This window comes from Carcharhinus amblyrhynchos, chromosome 3, assembly GCF_965287045.1.
Source record: "Carcharhinus amblyrhynchos chromosome 3, sCarAmb.v2.hapA, whole genome shotgun sequence".
In the NCBI taxonomy this organism is placed as follows: domain Eukaryota; kingdom Metazoa; phylum Chordata; class Chondrichthyes; order Carcharhiniformes; family Carcharhinidae; genus Carcharhinus; species Carcharhinus amblyrhynchos.
In genome coordinates this window covers 27,020,564-27,044,045 of record NC_137326.1, presented here as the reverse complement: position 1 = coordinate 27,044,045, position 23,482 = coordinate 27,020,564, and the positions used below count along the sequence as shown (strand labels likewise).

Below are 23,482 nucleotides of genomic sequence, written 5' to 3'. Positions count from 1 at the left end.
TTTAATATAAATTCATCCTTGTGAAGCCAAGTATTTGAAAAGGCAATAGTTATCAAGGAGGCTATAATTAAGGATGTAAAATGCATGGTGGTCAATGGGGAACCCGTAGATGTGGTGTATCTGGGTTTCCAGAAGGCATTTGACAAGGTGCCGCACTAAAAGCTGCTACATAAGATAAAGATGCATGATGTTACAGTTAATGTATTAGCATGGATAGAGGATTGGTTAACTACCAGAAAGCAAGGAGTGGGGGTAAATGGTGATCAGTGATTAGTATGTGCCTCAGGGATCAGTGTTGGGTCCGCAATTGTTTTCAATTTAAATAGATAATTTGGAGTTGGGGACCAAGTGTAGTGTGCCAAAATTCGCAGATGACCGTAAAATAAGCAGCAGAGCAAACAGTGCAGAGGACACTGAAAGTCTGCAAAGGGAATGTAGGTAGTCTAAGTGAATGGGAAAAGGTCTGGTAGATGGAGTACAATTTTGATAAATGTGAGATCATTTATTTTGGTAGGAATAACAGCAAAATGGACTATTATTTAAATGGTTAAAAAATTGCAGCATACTGCTGTGCAGAGGGACCTGGGTGTCCTTGTGCAGGAACCTCAAGGAGTTGGTTTGCAGATGGAGCAGGTAATAAGAAGGCAAATTGAATTTTGTCCTTCATTGCTGGAGGGATGGAGTTTAAAAACACTGAGGTTATGTTGCAGCTGTATAAGGCGCTGGTGAGGCCACACCTGGAGTACTGTGTATAATTTTGGTCTCTTTACTTGAGATAGAATATACTGGCACTGGAGGGGTGCAGAGGATATTCACTAGGTTGATTCCGGAGTCGAGGGTTGGCTTATGAGGACAGATTAAGTAGACTGACACTATATACTCATTGGCATTCAGAAGAATGAGGGGAGATCTTATAGAAACATATACGATTATGAAAGGAGTAGATAAGATAGAAGCAGGGAGGTTGTTTCCACTAGCCGATGAAACTAGAACTAGGGGGCATGGCCTCAAAATAAAGGGGAGCAGATTTATGACTGAGTGAAGAGGAACTTCTTCACCCAAATGTTGTGAATCTGTGGAATTCCCTGCCCAGTGAAGCAGTTCAGACTACCTCATTGAATGTTTTTAAGGCAAGGATAAGATAATTTTTTGAACAGTAAAGGAATTAGGGGTTATGGTGAATAGGCGGGGAAGCGGAGCTGAATCCATGAAAAGATAAGTCATGATCTTACTTAGTGGCGGAGCAGGCTTGAGGAGCCAGATGGCCTCCTCCTGCTCCTAGTTCTTAGGCTCTTAAAATTACTTTTCAAAGGTCAGGCACAGATTTGGTAAGGGAAACCACCAAAAATAGCTTAAAAAATAAATCAAGAGTAAAACAAAATTTAGGTAACATAAAAGGTGTTTGAAATATACAGCAATTCAAGGAGAAACAATCAGGCTAGATAATTATATTGGAAACTAAATGGGTACTTGCACCTCTAACACGTTGGCTGGGATTACACACTTATTATGAGACAGAAGTGTGCCTGAAACATGCGTTTAGTACAGGAAAGTGAAGAACCCAATGCCCATTTGAAGTCTCTTGCATATGAATGGGTTGCCCAAATGCAGCCAGAAAATCAGATATCCATGCAATATAACCAATCTGACTTCAACGGGCTTCCATCAGAAAGGTGAGTTCAACAATACTTAATTGAATGTGGAGCCACAGGGTGCAAGGAGAATTCCTCCCAGCTCTACATCCAAAGTATGGGCCATTGCCTGCTCCCCACCTGGATCAGCCCACTCCACTTCACTGCCACCATCTTCCTCTGCTGGTCACCCTGTTCCCGAATGGCACCAATCTCCTGGCCAATCGTTTTACAGAAACATAGAAATAGACTAGATAGGAGAAGGAGGAGACCGTTTGGCCCTTCAAGCCTGCTTTGCCATTCATTATGATCATGACTGATCATCCAGCTCAATAGCCTAATTCTGCTTTCTCCACATAACCTTTGATCCCATTCGCCCCAAGTGCTATATCCAACTGCCTCTTAAATACATTCAATGTTTTGGCATCAACTACTTCTTGTGATAATGAATTCCACAGGCTCACCACTTTTTGGGTGAAGAAATGTCTCCTCATCTCCGTCCTAAATGGTCTACCCTGAATCCTCAGACTGTGACCTCTAGTTCTCCCCCACCATCGGGAATATCTGCCCTACATCTAACCTGTCTAGTGCTGTTAGAATTTTAAAGTCTTTATGAGATGCCCCCTCATTGATCTGAGCTCCAGTGAAAACAATCCTAACCTAATCAATATCTCCTCATACATCAGTCCCGCCATCCCCCTATTCAGCCTGGTGAACTTTCATTGCACTTCCTCCAGAGCAAGAACATCCTTCCTCAGAAAAGGAGATCAAAACTGCACAAATACTCTAGGTGTGGTCTCACCAAGGCCATGTATAATTGCAATAACACATCCCTGCTCCTGTACTCGAAACTTCTTGCCATGGCCAACGAGCCATTTGCCTTTTTTACCACCTGCTGCACCTGAATGCACAAGGACACCCAGATCCGCTCTCCAATTTACAGCCATTCAGGTAGTAAACTGTCTTCTTTTTTTTTCCTTCCACAGTGAATAACCTCACATTTATCCAAATCATACTGCATCTATCATTGATTAGCTCAGTCACCCAACCTGTCAAGATTATGGGGCAGTGCCAAGGGGGCAGGGCCTATGGGTAGGACAAAGGGGGCAGGGTTTAGGGGGCAATGACAAGGAGGTGGGAATAAGGGGCGACGCTTAGGGGGCTGTGCCACCTGCGGGCAGGACCTAGTGAGCGATTGGTGGAGATGGTGGGGTCCCGCTGCCACTCTGGATCAGTCAGTGTTAGAGAGAGACCAGTGAACAGGACAGGCTGGGGAGTTTGCTGGGGGGGATCTGCCTCCCCTGGGGGAGTATGCCGGGGTGGGGAGGGTCTGCCTTCCGGGAGGGGGGGTTCTGTCAGGGTGGGGTGGGGGGGGGATCATCATTGCTTGGGGGGATGGGGGGGGCTAGAGATCCAGGTGGTCCAGGACAGGAGGAGGGTCAGGACTGGCCCAGGAATGCCAGAATTGGGCCATGGGGGGCTGGAAGGGCAGCACTGCAGCAGTCCCGGGTGGTTTCCGTGCATGCACAGAGGCCCGGAACTGTTATGTAGCATGAATAGGCCCTATCCCCCCAATTTCTAATTATATTCACGATTGTGACCTCTGCATTGCACGGAGTGGAAGTTCAAGTGTGAACTCCCACTGAAAAAACAATCCTGATTGTTTTTTTCAGCAGGACTATTTTCAGTGCAGACTGTTTTCCTGCAAATTCAGCGCTTAGAGCTTTTTTGGGACGACTGTGTTTCATAGTTGCTTCAGTAGTAAGCTGCATGAGTCATTCTCAATAGTTGTTGTCATCTCACCATGACATTTAAATAAGGCTTGAGATCCAATTTTGAGTTAACTTTGGGCTTACCCATTCAGACACAGGTTCAATTTATGTTTCTACCCTATTTTTCCTTTTTAAGATAACAAGGAAAGTTGGCACTGTCAGATATGGAACTGGCATAGCTATTACTTTTGATCTGTCTTCACAGAAGAGGGTGCAGAATTGATTAAATTGGGATGGTATCTGTGTAAACAGCAGGAAACTGTGACAGAATCTTCACTAAAAATTAGTTTTTCCCCTGAAATAGACAAAGCATTCAAACTAGATAACATATCTCTCCATGAGTTCTAAAGGAACTACCTATACTAGAAAATAAATCAAACTGATAAGAAACATCAAAGGCTTAAACATCAATGCATTTAAAAATTGTGTGGACTCGACGGAGAAAAACAAAATGCAACTCTTATTTACATTTACAAAGGACAAAAGGTGAGAAATTTACAGAAGGATTTTCTAGAACAGGAAGAACAAGGCAGTATGTGGATAATAATAATAACTCTAAATCCAAACAATGTGCATGCTCATACAAAGAGCAACATGTAAATGGGACAGGTCATCAGGAAAGGCTTTGAAAGAAACAGAAAATAAATTTAGATATGTTTCCGACTGTATTGAAGAATGTGGTGAGAATAAATAATGGTGGCCTCAGCATAACCTAAATTGAGCAACTTTGTCAGATGAAATGCTGTTTCCTGTCCTAAAATTTCCTGTTTCTAATCTAGGGAATAGGGAATTTAAAATTACAGGAATTACAAATGTTCATTTATTTACTATTAGTTTCCTCACTTATTTCCTTTGTCAATTTTGTTTCTCCTCACTGGGGAGAATTTTACCCTAACAAGGTGGTTTGGTTTCTACACAGGTGGCAGATTAAAACACCAGAAATAATCAGCATGTCAGGAAACTTACAGGAACCTGCTGATTTTAGCTTTTAATCTGAAGGTGTTCTTCAGCGTGTGGCAGACCCCTGTGGTAAAAACCAGTCTGACACTTAATGATAATTAATTGCAATTGTAACCCAAGGTTCTAACTTTAACTCTGTACCTTGGTTTCCTTATCTTCCTGGAACTTGCCTCGTAACACAAAGAGAGTGGGAGTTGATAGGACTGTACAACTGACAGGCAAGAAAGACTTTACATACTGATTGAAACAGTTAAGAGTTGCCCTCACAATTACACAATACATCAATTCTGAACCTTGCAGGATCCCTTTAATTATTAGATCTGAAAGCAGGATATTACCATGTTCTAAAAAATTGGGAAGACCAGAAGTAGATGCAAATACAGCTACTGAGTTAGAAGTCACAGATCAATACCCTGCTGAAATTTGAGTTCCCAATAAGCTGCTGCCCTCTCCATCTGCAATTGGATCTGATAATTAAAGTTCAACTCACTGGGCCCAATTTTACCATCGCTTTGCGGCCGTTTTTGGCCATGAAAACTTAGTAAAGTCAGGCGTGAGGCAAGTAGTGCGACCTGTGCCCGTATTTGCATATATTTAAATTAACTTAATGGGCTGCATGCCCAATGTACTGGCACGTTCCCCTTTACCATTGCGTTCGGCCATCCGGAATCAGCGTGAAACAGACACACTCCATATAAGTCCAATTCAGGCGCTCTGTCAGTGAGGGTTAGTGAGGAGGTAAGTGGGGGGTGGGGAATGTGGGTCTGATTGTGCTTGCTTAAGATCAGTGGGGGGGGGGGGGGGAGGAGAGGTCAGCTGTTACTCTAGTTGAGATCGGTGGGGGGAAGCAGGGGGAACAGGGCTGCAATCAGTCTGGGTGGCAGATTGGGTGGGGGGAAATGGGGGTCAGTAATGTTGGGGGAGGGTGAGACAATGTCTGTGGGGGCCGGGAGAGGCATTATCTGGCCCAGGATGGAAGTGGCAGGGAAGCAGCATTCTATCATTTTATTTCTGCACATGCGCAGTTGAAGGTGCCTATTCTAACTGCAAGGTTTCAGGCACACTAAGCCCCACCCACATGTTTGTGTAGTGCCATTCGGAATTGCTGATATTTTTGCAGGCACAGTGCGAATGGGGGCACCTCAGAATAGGTCTAAAAGTTCAATCTGAAACACTCCCAGTTTCAAGTCCCAGCACTTAGAATCAAAATGGTTAAATAGGGCCATTTGACTCTTGCCAAGGATAGTCAAAAGAAACAGAAACTTTGACTGATTTCCACCCCCCACCCCCTCCTCACCACCATCCCAACCTAGGTTGATAGTGATGCCCATACTACTATTCTAGATAACATTAACACTTCATCACAGGCCAAAGTTGATCTTGGTATCTTTTAATTGGTATGTTTCAGGAACTTACTGTCCTAACTTGCTGTCTGAGCTGATTACGAACTTTGGGAAGCATTTATTTTCTGGTTGCATGAATGTTAACTTTTCAATCATTTATAAATAATTTGTAGACAGATTTCAAAGATCACGAAGTTCAAGCCAACATGAGTATGAATACCACATACCAGAAATGCGCATAACATGTAAAAAGTGATGAAATACACAATAGCAAAGTTGCTACCGCATGTAAACTCTTCTCCTGGGCCATACTCTGACTCCGGGTCACAGCGTCTTCCAGGCATGCATGCTAACATGATTTCTTGCCAGGCTTCTCCTGTGGCACACCTGTTGAAACAGTACAATGTCACCAGAGAGACAATCAATGCAATTTAATATTGCGTTGACTGTTAATGTAATTGATTTTGGGGATACTTTTCACCTTAGGAGTTCAACTGGCAGACTGGATCATCTGTCTGTTGTCAAGCTTTAATCCCATTGAAATCCCTAAATCAATGTGACTTATGCATTGCTTGAACTCAATGTCCAAATTTTGTGATACATTTTTCCCAATTTACCCTTTCAGTTTCATATTTGAGTGCTTCCGGTGTGGATTGGTAATCCAAATAACACTGGAATTTGCAATTTGGGATAAGATGGGCAGAAATTTAATGAGAGATATATTCCAAGTCAGTATGATTCCAGAAGTCAACTAATAAGCATCTACATCTGAAAACATACCAGCAACTGATATTCTCAGTGAAAAAGAACAAATCTCTGTCAACACTAACAATTATATTATTGGAAGAATATATGTAAATATGGCTAGATCTAATGACAAAACTCTCCATCAGCTGTTAGAGATCCTAGTACCGCAGAGATTCCTTGAAGTATGATCTCAAGCTTGTGTTGGATTGTAAAAGTCTCCATGAAGTAATGTTATTCAACACTTCGGAATTTGTCAAAATGTCTGTTAGCTAAGCCAATGCAAACTGAAAGGCAACCAATGACTAACATCATAAATCGAAACATAAATTTGTCATACTGAGTCACTCTTCCTGCTTGTTGATGGATCCTATTTGTAAATGGACTGTGAATATTTGCTGAGAACTCCTTGACTGATCTTTTCTCCTTTGGCTAAATATGAGGACGTTAGCAGAACTACCAATGCCTGCTCCCAACATTATTTTATAGAGTATAAATTGTGAATCTTTACACAATATTATACATGAGAAAGTCTTCCTAAAAGCACCTTCCCTTTATTGTCATCAGCATTTGATATAGCTTTATGTGTTCAAATACTGTACATGTCTTCTCTTTTTATCTCCCTTACAGAAACACAAGAGTTCTGACCCCCATGAGGGCACTCTGCAGCTGAACTTGTTAGGGGCAGAGAATTAGTAGGGCTAGTCGTTGTTACAGGTTTGTGGACAAATTGCAACTTGCTTGCATAATGGTGAGAGCATTAACACACTATCACACCACAGAATTTGGCACCTTGTAAAGCTATAGAGGAGTTATACTTTATACAAATAATATATTTTCATCATGTCATGAGATATAAGGGAAGATGATAAAACCTTGGTGTAGCCAATAAAATCGGGGATGCTCAGGAGAGCAGAATTAGAGGAGTGCAGATATCTTGAAAGATTATAGAGGATTTACTGGGATAGTGAGGATGAGGGCATAGAGGGATTTGAAAATGAGGTTTAGAATTTTAAGACCGAGGCCTTTTGTTTAACCAGTAACCAGTGCAGAATAGTGAACACAGAGGTGATAATTTAACAGTGTTTGATGCAGGATAGTACATCAGCAGCAAAGGTTTGGATGACTTCTAGTCTATGGAGGGTAGAATGTGGAAAGCTGGCCAGGAGTTTGGTAAAATAGTCAAATAGATGAAGATGTAAGCAGCAGAAGTACTGTAGCAGGAGGAGAGCTTGACGATGTTACACATTTAGAAATAGGTGTAGATATGCGTAGATGTGTAGCTGAAAAGTGTAGATATGTAGCTGAAATTTCATCTTGGGCTTGTGAACAGTCTCGTTCAACCTCAGACAGTTGTCAGGAACAGGAAGGAAATTAGTGGCGTGGGATTGATGTTTGCAGCAGAATCTAAAGACAATGGGGGCAATTTTCCTAAAAAAATTTGATGCGTGGAATTCAGATAAAAACTGGAGTAACTCACATTGGTTTTTTCAGCAGGGTTTTCAAAATGAATCTCCCACGCTCTGTGCTCTGCAGAGTGCCTCAGCATGAATCACGCCAAAAATCAGCGGGCAAGGCCTATTCCCACTAGAGAGGCTGACAGCATAGCAATGAGTGGGCCATTACACGTGCACTGATCTGTCAGCATCGAGATCGGCACATGCACAGTAGCCCCACACTGCTGGCCTCCTGATCGCTGGCCAGCCACACAATTCAGCAATGCTGCCCCTCTAAGCCCCCCACTGCCCGATTGCTGGCTCCACAAACATGTCTGGGTTAGCCTGCCTCGATGATCCTACACAGCCCCCCCACCTGCAACTCCATTCTCCCGATTACCACCCCCCCCCACCTCCACCAGCAGCTTGACACCCCCTCACCACCCCACCGAAGTCCCAACCCTCTGGCAGCCCTGACCACCCCCCCAGCAGGCTGACACCCCCCACCCGCACCCCAATGGCCAGCCTCGATTGCTAGCCTCTCTCTGTCACTCAGTCCAAACGCAGAGTGACATTGGGTCCCCCACAACCCCACCAATCACCCCCATCAGGTCCTGCCCCCCTTAGGCTCTGTTTTCTTGGCGCCCTCTGGACATTAGCAATTTGCCCCTTGGGCAGTCTCAGGAGTCCAGGTTGGCGCTGTCAAGATGGCAATCTGATGCCCAGGAGCACCACCCAGGTGCCTGACCCTTGGGGGGGTGAGGGGGCACAATTGTCCCCCTTCACTTCAGTGGGGTTGGACCGCCAGCTCCCCACATGGAGAGTTATATTAAACCCCAGTGGAGTGAAATACTCCCGGTGGGGTGAAGAGGCTAGTGGGCCTGGAGATTTCAGTCCTGGGCCTGCTAACGATATTTAAAATAGATTGAGATAAGGATTTCAATAATTTATTCAGCTTCATGGCAATTTTGGGAGCACAGCTCACAGCGCTGGAAATCTGGCCACCAGAGGTGTGCGGAGGCCCTGGTGCCCAGTGGGATGCCCGCAAAATGGCCTCCGCTAGAGTCTACTGGCCTGCAGCACTATAAAAGCAGTGCAGTGGGATGGGAAAATTGCCCCCAATGACATTGGTCTTCACAATATTTAACTGGGCAAAATTTCTGCTCATCCAGTACTCAATGTCAGGAAAGGAATCTAATAGAGACATTGGAGGGATCAAAGGAGGCAGTGATCAGTACATCTGGGTATCATCAGCGTAGATGTGGAAACTGATACTGCTTTTTCTAAAGCCATCCCTAAGAGGCAGCTAGCAGATAAGAAATAGGATGAGGGCACTGATTGGGATCGTTGACAGACCTGGGGGTAACAGTACAGGAATGGGTAGAGGAGTCATTAATGGTCATTCACTGGCTACAATCAGACAAGAAAGAATAGAGCCAGGCGAGCCAAACAACTGTGAAGAATTATTGGAGAAGATGATGTGATCAACTCTGCCCAAGGTCGTAAAAGGGTTGTGAAGGAGGAGGAGGCATAGTTTTCCTTTGTCATTAGTGGCTTTAAAGAAAGCCATTTCAATACTGTGAAAGAGGATTCAAACATGGAGTTCCATAAAGACGTACATGAATTTGAGGAAGGGTGTAAAGTGATAGAGGAAGCTGATGATCTCAATCTCGTCAAGGAGAGTGAAGTTGGAGGAGGTAGGGAGAGGGGTTTGAGACGTTTAGCACTTGAGGAAAGGTGTTATCTTTGCATGCCAGGATGATCCTGGAACAGTGAGTAGGAGTTGAGGGGGTTGAGCTATGAGGAGAGGCTGAATAAACTAGGCTTGTACTCGTTAGAGTTTAGAAGAATGAGGGGAGATCTCATTGAGACATATAAGATGATGAATGGGATGGATAGGATAGAGGTGGAGAGACTCTTCCCGCTCAGAAAGGACAGTAGGACTAGGGGGCACAGCCTCAAGATGGGGGGGGGTTTAGAACGGAGTTGACGAGGAACTTCTTCACTCAAAGGGTGGTGAATCTCTGGAATTCTCTGCCTGTTGAAGTGGTGGAGGCTGCCTCGCTAAATATTTTTAAGACGCGGGTTGATGGGTTTTTGATAAGCGAGGGGATTAAGGGTTAAGGGGAGAGGGCGGGAAAGTGGAACTGAGCCACGACAGATCAGCCATGATCTTATTGAATGGTGGGGCAGGCTCGAGGGGCTAGATGGCCTACTTCTGCTCCTATTTCTCATGTTCTTATGTATGTTCTTATGTTCTTTTCACAGGCAAGAGCAAAATCCAACAGTGCTTTATGATCTAGCAGATCTAGTGGTGAATGGCCAAAACCTGTTGTCCACCAAATCTGTTCAAGTATGAGTCCCTTATAATTAAACCAGCAGAAATGATGAGTCTGCCATGGGAATGACCAGATTAAGAGACAATATTTTTGGGATGGGGGTGGGGAGAGGCCAGTTGGGGAGGCCAGGTGGGGCACTGAAGGTGGGGTGAGGGTGAACATACTGGCAGCTACTAAAATGTGTGAAATCTTTTATGTGTAGATGTAAGGATTAATTAATGACAATGAGGAGGGATAATCAGTATTAATTCAATTATACTGTGTGTTGCTTTTACAGTAGTATACACTTTTGGTAGGATTTTCTACACCTCCTGCCACGTGTTTCATGGTGGCGGAGGGGGCCCACCATTGGCGGGATCTTCTTTTGAGCCACTGCTGTCAACAGAGTTTCCCATTTAACACACCACTGCTACTGGGAAACCCATGAAAGTGGTTCATCGTTGGTGGGACCAGGGAATCCCAATAGCAGGAACAACTAGAAAACTCTGCCCTTCACAGCAAAACAATACCTTCAGCTGCCAAAACCTAAAGCTTTGTAATTCTCCTTAAAACTTATGTTGTTGTTACCAAATAGTCACTGGAATTGTACCTTCCCACCCACCCACCACAGAATCAGAGTGGGTGAGGGGCAGACAATGTAAATGTCCATTGACCTCAGGCGGGAATTTCTGGTCTTGCTCAAGTGAGGCTGTAAAATCCCACCCATCATCTTTCCATTGCTTTTTTAGTCTTCATTCTTTGAATGCTGATGCTAAACACTAGCTTATTCAATATATTTGCCTACTTTTTGGAAGACTTGAGATCCTAAATCAGTGGAGATGCAGTTCTGAACATAACTGAGCAGTTTCTTTGCAGTGACCTATTCAGTCAAAGATTTGAGATTCATTATTTGACAAAATTGTAGGATAGCATTAGGCATTCATTCACGTCATATGTTCAAAATGTAACACTTTATAACTGATGATTATCCAACAGCATGCTTCCACTTAAATAAGAGGCAATGACTGGAATTTTATGGCATTCCTCACTCCTGGAATGATCTGGGAGCAGGGGTGGCATAAAGTCAGGTGTAGTCGCAGGGGGTTACTGTGCTTTTTTTTCATTCTTTCAAGGGATGTGGGAGTTGCTGACTAGACCAATATTTGTTGTACATCCATAATTTTCCTTGAGAAGATGGTGGCGAGCTGCTTCCTTAAACTGCTTCAGTCCATATGCTGTGGGTACACCAACAGCACTGTTAGAGAAGGAGTTTCAAGATTCTGACCCAGCGACAGTGAAGGAACGGCAATATCGTTCCGAGTCAGGATAGTGAGTGGTTTGGAGAGGAACTTCCAGGTGGTGGTGCTCCCATGTGTCTACTGTCCTTGTCCTAGATGGTTGCAGTTGTGGGTTTCCTGTGGAAACCCTTTTCACTTCTGCTGATATTTCATCACAGGGTAGGCAGTGTGTGGCTTGCCTGCCCTTAGGCTAATTAAGGCCATCGAGTACTCAATTAATGGACACTTCAGTGGTTCTTCTTGCCACCCCTGAAAAACTATGCCATGTGGGGAAGCCACCTAGTTAACAAACCTTAGTGGACTCCTTGCATGCTCTGGGATTGGGCACTCAGCATCCCACAGAGGGTCTCCCCATAGATCTCCATGTTTGCGATCAGCCCAGCCCAATTAACCAAGATCTGCCTGGTTGACACACCAGCATCCCTGACCCCAATTATCTACACTCCAGACCTCCTCCACTGAAGTTGATTAGGTAACTGCTCAGTCCCACTGATAAACACTGCTCCAGGAACTGTAGAGTTGCCCTCTTATTGGCCAGCAGCTTTTGGAACCAGAAATCCTGGCTAAGAGGGGCAGGCAGTTATTGTCTAAACAACATAAAAGTGTCTTGTGGCTTCCCAATTGTGAGGACAGTACCATGGTGATCAAGGTGGTGAATAGTTGGTAGTCAGTGTAGAAGTTGGTGGTGACTTATCAATGAGCGGAATTTGCTAGTGGTCAGAGTGGGTAACAGACATTGTGGAAGAGTGAGATACTAATTAAGGAGTTGTCAGTTAATAGGTAGATGGTGGTACAGGTCACATAGGCTGTTAATTGGGAAGTTTGTTGATTTTGGCGGAATCATTGCTGATCCTCTTGGCCTACAAGCAATGCTATAAAGGCATATATCTTATGGATTCAACCTTTCTCACCTTCCTTAAGCTGTCTGATTTGCCCAGGCCTGGGAAACCTGGCTGCCTATGGTTAAAAATAGAATGATTGTTAAAATGAAGGTATACAGACTAATTATAATGTTTAAATGACCAATCTTTCTCATGTGCGGTTACTCAGCCGCCTCTCATCCTATCTACATTAAAAATGGAAGTGGTGTGAGCTTAAGGTCAGTTCAGTTCTTTTCAAGATTTCTTGCATTTTAACCTCTGATTGTGGGGGTTATAATTTGGCCTCAAGAATTCTTAGAATGGAACCAAAAACTAATGACATTGATTATTTTGTACCTGAAAAGAAGTAGAACAGACTGAAAAAAAGTCTGAAAGTTGTTATTTCTGTTTATCTGTGTATGGTCTTGCAAGGCAACTTTGCCAAACATCTGGAAAAAAATAGTAATATTGTTCAGTTACTATGAAATAGTTAGTTTTATCACTATGTACTGGACTGTGGACTATTATTGATTTTTTTTGTTTCTTAGTCATGTTAAATCAGACTTACTTATTTTCAGATTAGTGAAATTACAAAGAACAAAGAAAAGTACGGCACAGGAACAGGCCCATCAGCCCTCCAAGCCTGTGTTGATCATGATGCCCTAACTAAACTAAAAAAATCCCTTCTGTCCTTACTTGGTCCATATGCCTCTATTCCCTCCCTATTCATGTACCCATCAGATGCCTCTTAAATGTTGTCTTCCACCACCTCCTTTGGCAGCGCATTCCAGGCATCTATCTCTCTGGGTGAAAGACTTCCCCCACACATCTTCCTTAAACATTTCCCCTCTCACCTTGAAAATGTGACCCCTTGTAATTGACATTTACACCTTTGGAAAATGCTCCCAACTCTCAATTTTGTAGACCTCTATCAAGTCTCCCCACATCCTTCATCTTTCCAGTGAAAGCAATCCTAGTTTATTCAACCTGTCCTTATAGACAACACCTTCTAGACCAGGCAATATCCTGGTGATCCTTCTTTGCACTCACTCCAAAACTTCTATACCCTTCTGGTAGTGTGGTGACCAGAACTGCACGCAATATTCCAAATGCAGCCCATTGAGGGTTTTATATAGCTGCAACATGATTTCTCAATGCCCAATGTACTCAATGCCCCAGCTGATGAAGGCAAGCACAACATATGCTTTCTTCATCACCTTGGCCATCCGTGTTGCCACTTTTAGGGAACTGTGGACTTGCACGCCCAAATCCCTCTGTATGTTAATGCTCCTAAGGCTTCTGCCTTTTACAGTTTAATTCATACCTATATTTTCCTCCAAAGTGCATCACGGTTGCATTTCTCTGGATTAAATTCCATTTGCCATTTCTGTGCCCAAGTCTCCAATCAATCTATACCCTATTGTATCCTTTGACAATCCCCCGGCATTATCAGCAACTCCACTAATCTTCGTGTCATCCGAAAACTTATGAATCAGAACCCTCACATTTTCTTCTAGATAATCTATATATACTACAAACAACAGAAGTCCCAGCACTGATCCTAGGGAATACCACCAGCTACAGATCTCCATTCTGAAAAACACCCTTCCACCACTACGCTCTGTCTCCAATAACCAAGTCAGTTCTGCATTCATCTAGCCAGCCTACCCTGAATCTCAAGTGATTTTAGTTTTTGTACCAGTCTGCCTGTGGGACTTGTCAAACGCCTTACTAAAGTCCATATAAACTACATCCACAGCCCTTCCTTCATCAATTATCTTTGTTAAAGTCAATCAAGTTGGTAAGACATGACCTTCCCGTACAAAATCATTCTGGCTGTCACTAACTAGTCCATTTTTTTTCCCAAATGTGCATATATCCTGTCCCTCAATACCTTCTCCAAAAGCTTCCTCACCACTGATATGAGGCATACCGGCCTAAACTTTTCTGGATGATCTCTGCTACCTTTCTTAAACAAGAGAATAACATTAGCTATTCTCCAGTTCTCTGAAACCTCATCTGTGGTCAAAGAGGATGTGAAGATATCTGTTAAGATCCCAGCTATTTATTTCCTTGCCTCTCACAGTATCTGGGATAGATCCTATCCAGCCCTGGGGATTTGTCTACCTTAATGTAATTGATGATACTCAACACGTCCTCCCTTGATATATTGAGCGTTCACACATCTATCTCTGACTTCAATATCCATCATGTCCTTCTCCTTGGTGAATACCAACACAAAGTATTCATTAAGGATCTCACCATTTCCTGTGGGTCCATGCATAACTTCCCTTCATTGTCCTTACTCTCTTGCTACCTCTTGCTCCTAATTTATGCATAAAAAGCCTTGGGATTCTTCTTGACCCTGTCTGCTAAAAACCCTTTTTAGCCCTCCTAATTCTGTGTTTAAATTCCTCCCTACTTTCCTTCCTCTGGGGTTTTGTGAGCTTTTAGATGCCTAAGCCTATCATATGCTTCCTTTCTCCTGTAGAACAAAGAACGAAGAAAATTACAGAACAGGAACAGCCCCTTCGGCCCTCCACGTCTGTACCAACCATGCTGCCCGACTGAACTGAAACCCCCTGCTCTTCTGGGCACCATATCCCTCTGTTCCCGTCCTATTCATGTATTTGTCAAGACGCCCTTTAAAAGTCACAAATGTATCCTCTTTCACTACTTCCCCCGGCAACAAGTTCCAGGCACTCACTGCACTCAGTGTAAAAAATCTGCCTCATATATCTCCTTTAAACCTCGACCCTCGCATCTTAAACCTGTGCTCCCTAGTAATTGACCCTTCCACCCTGGGAAAAGGCTTCTAACTGTCCATGCCTTTCATAATCTTGTAGACTTCTATCAGGTTGCCCCTCAACCTCTGTCATTCCAGTGAGAATAAACCAAGTTTCTCCAACCTCTCCACATAGCTAATGCCCTCCATACCAGATAACATCCTAGTAAATCTTTTCTGTATCCTCTCCAAAGCCTCCTTTTCCTTCTGGTATTGTGACAACCAGAATTGAACACTATATTCCAAGTGCAGCCTAACTAAGGTTCTATAAAGCTGCAACATAATTTGCCAATTTTTAAATTCAATGCCCAGCCGATGAAGGCAAGCACTGGTATGCCTTTTTGATTACCTTCTCCACCCGCATTGCCACTTTCAGTGACCTGTGTACCTGTACACGCAGATCCCTTTGCTTATCAGTACTTTAAGGGTTCCACCATTTACTGTATAACTGTATTGACTAGGCTTATAATTTCCCTTGTCATCCAGGGATCCTGAATCCTGCCATTTCTAACCTTCATTTTTGCAGAAACATGCCTATCCTGCATTTCAATCAATTGGCCATTAAAAGCTTCCCACATACCAGGAATTTATGCTCAAATAGGCACTCCCAATCCACATTCCCCACTTTATGTCTAATTTGCATGTAATTGGCCCTTGCCCAATTAAGTACCCTTACCCGAGAGCCACTTTTATCCTTATCCATAACTGTCTAAAATCTTATTGAAATATGGTCACTAAGCCCAAAATGCTCCCCCACTGAAAAATCAATTACCTGCCTGGGATCATTCCCCAATGCCAAGTCTAGTATGGCCCCTTCCCTGGTTGGACTGTCAACATACTGTATCAAAAAGCCCTTCTGGACACATCTAACAAATTGATCTCCATCCAAGCCCTTGGCTGTAAGGGAGTCCCAGTCAATATGGGGGCAGTTAAAGTCGCCCACCACAGCTTCCCTGCTTCTTTCACACCTTTTCAGTATCTGACTGCAAAATTGCTCTGCTGTCTCTTGCTAGCTGTTGGGAAGTCTGTAGTATCTTCCCAACATTATGATTTCATCCTCCTTATTCCTGAGCTCCACCCAAAATGCCTCACTGCAAGATCCCTCCGATGTCTCCTCCCTCAACACAGCTGTGATGTGCTCCCTAATCAGCAGTACAGCTCTCCCATCCCTTTTGTTTCTCCTTCTGTGCCATTGAAAACGGCAATATCCCATCCTGTCCCTCCTTTAACCATGTCTCCATAATTACAATATCATAAGTCCATGCAGTCATCCAGGTTCTCAGTTCAACTGTTTTACCTGTCATACTTCTTGCATTGAAACAAACAACTCCAAGCCTCCAGTCCTGCTGAGCCCCACCGCTTCCTTTGCTGCTCTTACTCTGTACTATGTTTAGCTCAGTCTCACTTTTTTCCCCAATCCCTACATTTACTGGCCTGCTGTTCTGGTTCCCACTCCCCTGCCGCACCAGTTTAAACCCTCCCAAACAGCAGTACCAAACCTCCTGTCCAGGATATTGGTGCTCACCAGTTCAGGTGCAATCTTTCCTTCTTGTACTGGTCCCAGCTTCCCCAGAAGACATCTGAGTGATCCATATGTCTAAAGCCCTCCCTTCAACACTAGCTCTTTAGTTATGTGTTCAACTGTACTATCTCCTTGTTCCAAGCCTGTTTAGCATGCGGCATGGGGAGTAATCCTGAGATTATTACCCTAGAGGTCCTGCTTTTTAGGTCCCTACCTTAGATCCTGAATTATTACAATTAAGCTAAATCCCTGGAAAGCATAAACTTATGAAAAATCTATTTATATTAGATGAATATTACACTAAGGTTTTTACAAATTTCAGAAAATAGAAATTATGGTTTTTCCAATTAATTTATATTTCACTTAGAACAAATTACACTTATCAATGAAACATAGAATGAAAACATTTTCGAAGGATAATTGACATTTACATCAGGATGTCATCCAATGGGTTACCTGCATGCCAATTACAGCATAGATGAAAAAGAGCATAGCTATCAGAAGGGCAACATATGGAAGTGCCTAAGAAGAAAGAACATTATAACCAGGTTAGATGCATTACCGTTATATGCACACTAAAATAATCACAAGACATTTTCTGATATTTCCAACAATTGCTTTTTAGGCACCACCCGAATGTTAATAAAAATCTATTCTTTTCATTTTTGTATTGAATTGCTGATGATGAACTTTCATAATATAAGCAATATTTCTATCAGATTTCTAGCAGCCTGACAATATAATGAAATATGCAGATTTTTCAAATGTTTTGTGTAAATAAATTATCTGTTGTAATTGACTATTTTGCAAGTCTACAATTTGAGATAATAATGGAAGGCATGTCCAAATTTCCAAGATATATTTTCAAGTACTGAAATTCTGCACATTTAGTGCAAATCACAGTTTACTTCTCAGATATTCAAAGGTATAAGTATATTCAACTCTGTATAATTATCCTGACATCCCTCATATCCTTTTTTTCATCCATCCAGCTATTGATTTACATACCTATCTAATATTTGACCACTAACTCAAATGAATTATTTGTGGGTTTACCATCCATTAAAACATTTTCCCAACTAATACAAAAAATTTCTCAGTGTGGACCTCTAGTTGCTAAATGACAGCCTAGTTTTTATTTAAATCCCATTTATTTTAATGTCATAAAACTCACATTATCATGCAGGCATGTGAATCAACCTTAAGTTGTTAACCCTTCCTTGGCACACAAACACATAAACATAAAATTAAGCTTACTCAAAGGCAAAACTTACTGCTAATACCCACAAAAAAAATAGATATTACTTAAAACTACCTCTGCTCCCTGACAATGTACATACACTCAGGGAGAGATCTATGCAGATGGTGAAATGATTGTTTTCTGCTGTAATTCCTATGACTCCACAAGCAAACATTAGTAGAACAGCAATGATACTTGAGTGTATAAGTTAGCAATGCAGTCAGTACTCAAGGAATAGCTCTATCTAGGTCCCTGGAGCAGAGTTTTATGTCAAATATCACTGTGGGCATTTGGTCAGCTGGTTCACATCTAGAATCTAGCTAGGACACTCATTAAAAGTTAGCACATATTTTGATACAATTAACAGGCATTAATTGGCCCTTTTGACAAATAAGTGTAAACTGTCAATTAATTCCCTGAGTATGAGGATGCAAACATGAATACAAACCTGGAAGGACTTGACAAATGTCCACAACAATGTACGTATCCCCTCACCACGACTCAGCAGTTTGACTAATCGCATTACACGGAAGAGACGGAAGAAAGTAATGGAAATTCTGGAACTTTCCTCTGAATTCTAAAGATAATTGTATACAAATTAAATCAAAATCAATCCATAAGAAAAAAAATCAATAAATGTTTTAAAAAGATTGTAAGACAAAACAGGAAGAACACAAAGAGAAAGGTAGTCACAAAGCAAGTCAAGGTATGCCTCAATCACTTTCCCATATTTAACTGCATTGATCTGCATAAACACAGAATGATCTGGAAAAACTTCATGCGATAAAAGGTAAATTTTCAGAAAATTTATGTTTCCTATCAATTCAATTTTTTAAAGTTTTAAACCATCAATAGGGGTCAACATAATTCTGAAAATTTACTAAGTAAAATCAAACAGTCTATTACACAATATTTATATTAAAGGTGATTAACATTAGTAACTCAAAGGCTGAAAGTCAGGAACAAATACTGGCTTAAAATTAAAAGAGGAAATTCACAAGAAAGAAAACATCCATGCAAGGTAAACATTAGGGAACACTTTCATATCTTACCCCAGATTCCCCTGTAGGGGGGCTCTCTGTTGGCTTTGCAAAAGGCTTTAGAAATGAATATTTAAATTAATAACTAAATAAAGTAATAACAACTTAAATTATATTACTAAAATTTAAATAAGAAAGACAAGCCTAAACAAAAATGAATGCATTATCCATCTGATGGAAAGGCAGGCAGCTGGTTGGTGGGACATGCCAGTTAGCTGCCCCGAAGTTCTGCTAGAAGGCTAGCCCAGTCTGAGGTGCAAACATCATTTGCACCAGGCTGGCAGATTGTCACTGGAAACAACCTGTCAACACAAGGAAACTGTAAATCAGGCAACCAAGCTGGCTTCCATGCTCAGCAGGTTCCTGGGAGTGGAGCAGCAGAGTGGCAGTGGCCCAGGCTAGAATTGTGGAGCCTTGAGAAGCACTTCTGCTCCTCCCAAAACCACAGAACTGAAGAGGAACTCACCTTTGGGCTGCTCTTCAGCTGGCTCGCCACCTGATGCTGGTTGGATTTGGTTGGGGCCAAACTAAAATTGAATACATAATTTACTAACAATGCACAAGTTACTACTGATGATGTAAAATCTCAAAGTGAAGAAGAATTAAGAAACATCTTATAAATTATACCAGTAAACTATTCACACTTGTTGGTCCTTTAACTAATTACAGTTGGTTGAAATTGCCATGGCTGTATTTAACAATTGTTATACATGTAAAAATAGATTAGAGACAAATACACTTCAAAGGACCAGTGTAACAACTGCACTGTGCATTAACTTTGTACATTAACGGCCAGGTTTGTGCGGAGTTGTGGAGATGCCAGGGACTATTAAAAATGGAGGTTGTAAATGTTCTTGAAGGGTGGTTAACAGCCTAAAAGATGTTAAGCTCTCAAGTTATTTAAATGGCCAGTCCTTAAAAAAATTGAAAAAAAAAACCTGCCTGCCTGTGTCTGAGGGTTGTAAAATATGTCTTATATCAGTTTTAAAAGCTGTTGACATAATCCTAAATGCTATCATTATAGCATTATTAATGATCAACTGCTTTCCACAACCTATCACAGTGGAGGGCTGTAAGTTCACAGTTTGACTGACAATTCAAAGAGGTTATTAAAAGATTAGCTATCTTTGTTGTGGGGTTAGAAATACAAATATTTGATTTTTATAAGGTACTAAGTACTTGAGGGGATTTAAATGTATTGAATAGACTTTCATGATTGGGAATTTGTTTATTATTGTGAAAACTAGATCTTTAATGGATATTAACGGTATTATTTTATATCATCTCAACCTGGCATGTGAGGTCTGTCCATGAGGAGAGTTGGCATGGAGGATACAAGGACAAAAGTTTGTGGCAACATAAGTTGGCATGGATGGGACATGGATAGTGGGTGAGGTGAATTGTGAAATGTGAGAGATAGAGGGCCTAATATTTAACAATACAATTTGGACAAAGTCCCAGGAACCTGAGGCAGGCCTTTTAAACATTAACAAAGTGTCATCTGGACTCGAAACGTCAGCTCTTTTCTCTTTTTATAGATGCTGCCAGTTTTGCTGAGATCGTCCAGTGTTTTCTCTTTTGGTTTCAGGCCTTTTAAACTGCCTGCCTCAGCACTTAGCTGTGTCTGTGGCCACATATGACCTGCACCTGGTGATGGCGGCATGCTTCTATTCTGCATCCACCCTTCTCGCCACCAAGTGAAAATCAGTAGACTTTTTCCCAGAGGCTGGTGTGCCAAGTTAGGACATTTTTCACTCTAGCTACTTGTATCATGAGCAAAATTGGAGTCCTAAATCCCCAATAAAGAAATAACTGTTTTCTTTCAGAATGTTTATACTTAGGTCCTTCATAATTCACTGTAAATAAATAAGAATATTTGGTACCTTTTATCCTTATAAATTACGTACTCTTCCATTTTATGATAAAATTTTGATTTTTAACCTCTTATTTTTCTATCCTAGACTGACCTTACCCTAACGCCCCTGTCAAAACGGCACTGCAATTAAATACTAGAAAATGCACAAGATCTTTAGCAGTTTCTACTTGTTACATTACAAAGGGAAACCAATTTATAAAAAACAATTGCATGTCAATAGCTGAAGAATATGAGTTACATAATAAGCATTTCAGTTCTCATGTGCATTTTTTTCCCTTAAAATTGTTGAATTTTGCTTACACTGGAAAATGGAATGTTTTCCTGTTTCAAACATCCACAGCTGGATTTTCACTAAGGAAACAGGAAGCAGAAGTTGGAACCATAGCTGGGTCCCAAACCTGATCTTGGGCAATCAATATTGGATGTCAAGTTTCACGGGAGCTACTCTTTAATTAATATAAAGATGAATTTTGCAGACAATTAATGGCCCAGAGGGTGGGAATGGAGTGGGATAACTCAAGTGCAGGACCAATTTAAACTGACCATGGCAACCTTACAGTAGTTGTCATTTCACTGCTGTTACTGCAAAGCAAAAGATCACAGAAGGCTTGAAGTCTTGACAGAGCCAAAGGTTTGGAACAAGGGCAGGGAAGACCCCTCATTTTCAGATGTGGATCTGGAGGTCATGCTGAAGTTTATGAGGGAGAGGATGGAGATCCTATTCCTGGAGGATGGCAGGAGGATGCCACACAGTTCAACAAAGCAGACATGGACAGACATTGTTGACACAGTCAATGGAAGAAGTGTGGCTTCCATCTTTATATTAATTAAAGAGTAGCTCCCATGAAACTTGACATCCAATATTGTTTCCCCAACATCAGGTTTGGGACCCAGTTATGGTTCCAACTCCTGTTTTCTGTTTCCTTAGCAAAAATCCAGCTGTGGATATTTGAAACAGGAAAACATTCCATTTTCCAGTGTAAGCAAAATTCAACAATTTAAAGGGAAAAAATGCTCTTGAGAACTGAAGTGCTTATTATGTAACTCATATTCTTCACCTATTTACACGCAATTGTTTTTTATAAATTGGTTTCCCTTTGTAATGTAGCAAGCAGAAACTGCTAAAGATCTTGTGCATTTCCTAATACTTAATTGCAGTGCTATTTTGGCAGGGGCCTTAGGGTAAGGTCACTCTAGGATAGAAAAATGAAAGGTTAAAAATCAAAATTTTATCATAAAATGGAAGAGCACATAATTTATAAGGATATAAGAAGTAGCATTCATTATGGGAAAAGATTCAATGACTTGATATCTCTGGTGAAATCTTCAACTCTCAGACCAGTATTCTGGATATTGACCCTCTAGTATTCACACAAACTGAGAAGCTTCAAGGTGCATGCCACAACTGAACATGGGAGGCGAGTATATACAGCCTACTTGGCTGTACCTCAGTTGTCTCCAAACTGGTGTCAGCCACTGTAAGGCCATCATGCAGAAGTGCAGATACAGTCAAGCTGCATCAATTGTGATTGTGAAAATTCAATTCAAATGATGAAACATCTCCAATAAGGTCCTCTACTAACAGAACTATGCAACCAGGAAGATCTTCACTCTCGGGCCGGGGCCCACATGGATCGTCGGCAAGGGAAGCTGTAAGGATACAAGAAAAGTTTCATTCTTTTTTGGCTTTGCAGGAAAAAGGACATTGGGTATAATTTTATACTGGAGGTGGGGTCCCCACCTCTGACATAAAGTTGGTGAGCCACCTCCATTTGACTGGCTTGCTCTATAGTTATTTTCCAGCTATGGGGCCTTATTTGGGTCGAGGTATTCCACCTGTCTCTGCCAGCTGAAAAGTCTGACAACACCAGGTTTTAGTCCAACCTATTTATTTGATAATATACTCGCAAGCTTTCGGGTTAGTCCCTTCGTCAGGTGAATGGAGAGTTCTCTCCATTCACCTGACGAAGGGACTAACCCGAAAGCTTGCGAGTATATTATCAAATAAATAGGTTGGACTAAAACCTGGTGTTGTCAGACTTTTCACTGTGTTTACGCCAGTCCAATGCCGGCATACCCACATCATGTCTGCCAGCTGCAGCCAGAGGGCTGGATGCTCTCTTATCCAACCAGTGCCACCAGAGACAGTGGCCACTGTTAGGGCTGTAGGCAGTCCTGAAGAGGAGATGCTGATTGAGTCCAAACTTAAAGGTAAATCCAAGGTTTTGTCAGTAGGGTGGGAACCAGAAACATCAGGGCAGGAGAGAGGGAAACCCAGAGGGGATAACTACCTTGTGGGTGATTTCTAATGGATGCAGGTGCCCAAATAGAAAAGCTACCCACCCACCATTTCGCCAGCATGATCTCTTATTGCTGGCCACCCACTATCCTTATGCCTGTGCCATGTAGGATAATGGCTACTGCCCACTCACCTCACCAAATGTGCTATGCTGATTATACCTGTTTACCCATGATTCAATCCCTCTTTGTGCCATTCAGCCTTTGACAGAGTTCAGCTAATTTGTTGGTGTGGCCATGTCTAGTTCACTCATGTATCTGCCTCCATCCACCTGGTCTGCTAAGACTCCTCATGCAGTTTGTTCACACCTACAGAAATCATTTAACCCCCATAAATGAGCTCAATCTCTACTGACATT

The 23,482-nt window shown here is 42.0% G+C and overlaps 1 protein-coding gene across 1 annotated transcript in view; it reads right to left on the bottom strand.

Moving 5' to 3' along the window:
• The window catches only part of LOC145337704 (voltage-dependent L-type calcium channel subunit alpha-1D-like), a 651,603-nt gene that overhangs the window by 112,201 nt on the left and 515,920 nt on the right, over positions 1-23,482 (bottom strand). The window contains exons 33-37 of the mRNA XM_080182539.1: positions 18,962-19,006; positions 18,358-18,486; positions 17,126-17,191; positions 12,720-12,811; positions 5,934-6,093 (exon numbers count right to left, since the gene is read on the bottom strand). Coding sequence (XP_080038665.1) covers positions 5,934-6,093; positions 12,720-12,811; positions 17,126-17,191; positions 18,358-18,486; positions 18,962-19,006 — 492 coding nt within the window. The remainder of the gene's footprint in view (positions 1-5,933; positions 6,094-12,719; positions 12,812-17,125; positions 17,192-18,357; positions 18,487-18,961; positions 19,007-23,482) is intronic.